The 1,173-nt window shown below is 58.1% G+C and overlaps 1 protein-coding gene across 1 annotated transcript in view; it reads right to left on the minus strand.

Annotated features, from left to right (window-relative positions):
* LOC104408639 (delta-1-pyrroline-5-carboxylate dehydrogenase, mitochondrial-like) overlaps nucleotides 1-1,173 on the minus strand; it is a gene marked incomplete at its 3' end in the record, with an annotated part of 2,453 nt that overhangs the window by 760 nt on the left and 520 nt on the right. The window contains exons 3-5 of the mRNA XM_010018295.1: nucleotides 767-859; nucleotides 610-657; nucleotides 106-261 (exon numbers count right to left, since the gene is read on the minus strand). Of these exons, the coding sequence (XP_010016597.1) occupies nucleotides 106-261; nucleotides 610-657; nucleotides 767-859 (297 nt within the window). The remainder of the gene's footprint in view (nucleotides 1-105; nucleotides 262-609; nucleotides 658-766; nucleotides 860-1,173) is intronic.

A 1,173-nucleotide genomic window follows, 5' to 3' on the forward strand; every position in this document is an offset into this window, starting at 1 on the left:
CAAGACATCGGCAGCTCTCCCTGCCCTGCTTCCCAGCTCCCTGCTCCCCACACTCCCTCCAGTGCACCCCAGCTATCCGCTGGGTCAGTGCCACATCCCCCTGACCTGCCCGATCATGGTTTTGGCCAGCACTTCTGCTCGCCTGGGGCCGCTCAGCATGTCAGCTGCCTTCAGGAAGATCTGCGCTCGGTCCTGGACGGGTTTTAGGTCCCACTCCTTCCTCGCTGCCAAGGCAGCATTAATAGCTTTGTTAATGAGCTCCTGCAGGAGAGAAGGGGAAAGGCAGCAAGGAGGAACCCTCCACCACTCCGTCACCAGGCTGGAGGGGAAAGCGAGGGGCCACCCATCCCTAGGCACAAACCACAGCAGCACCTTCCCTTTGCAGCCCCCGGTATTGATTTGTTCCAGGATCCATAGGACCTGGAAAGCCAACACCCACCCCGGGGCCTCCCTGCTCACCGTCCAAGCAGTGATTTGTGTTTCATCCAAACCTCTCATTAACAACCTCACACCACAGGCCAAGCCCCGCTGCAGGATAACGTTTGCTAAACCCAGGTGAAGGGCTGCCTCTTCCCCCCAGAGAAGAGGAGGGCAGTGAGGTGCACTCACCTTGCTGGCATAGCAGAACTTGGCCACCTTGTGTGCATGGTTAAATGGCTGAAAAGAGAAGAAGAGTCCACAGTTATCAGCCCGACAGATCTCCCTGCTGCTGGGTACATCCCTCTGTCCATTCCCACCTCTTAAAGCGGTTTTCCCCCACACTCACCGACAGCTGGTACCGCACTGTTGGTGTCCACACCTCTTCTCCCCCGATCACACATGGGATGGCTTCTGTCTTGCCCTTCAGGTCAGCAAGTGCCTGATGGAGAAGAGGAGAGTATCATGGTGGGAGCTGCACACATGGACCTCCCTCTCCCTGCGTCCTCCCCGCCAGCCCCACAGGCAAAGGGAAACCTGGGGACAGGCTCCCTTTGGGCCCTGGGGTGCCCACAGGCTGGAGGGACAGAGACGGGAGTTACAAATCCAAGGATGCTGGAGAGGGACCTTCATCAGGGACTGGAGTGACAGGACAAGGGGTGATGGGGTCAAACTGGAACAAGGGAGATTTAGGCTGTATAAGGAAGAAATTCTCCCTGTGAGGGTGCTGAGGTGCTGGCACAGGGTGCCCAGAGA

This window comes from Nestor notabilis, unplaced genomic scaffold (genome assembly GCF_000696875.1).
Source record: "Nestor notabilis isolate BGI_N333 unplaced genomic scaffold, ASM69687v1 scaffold22617, whole genome shotgun sequence".
In the NCBI taxonomy this organism is placed as follows: domain Eukaryota; kingdom Metazoa; phylum Chordata; class Aves; order Psittaciformes; family Psittacidae; genus Nestor; species Nestor notabilis.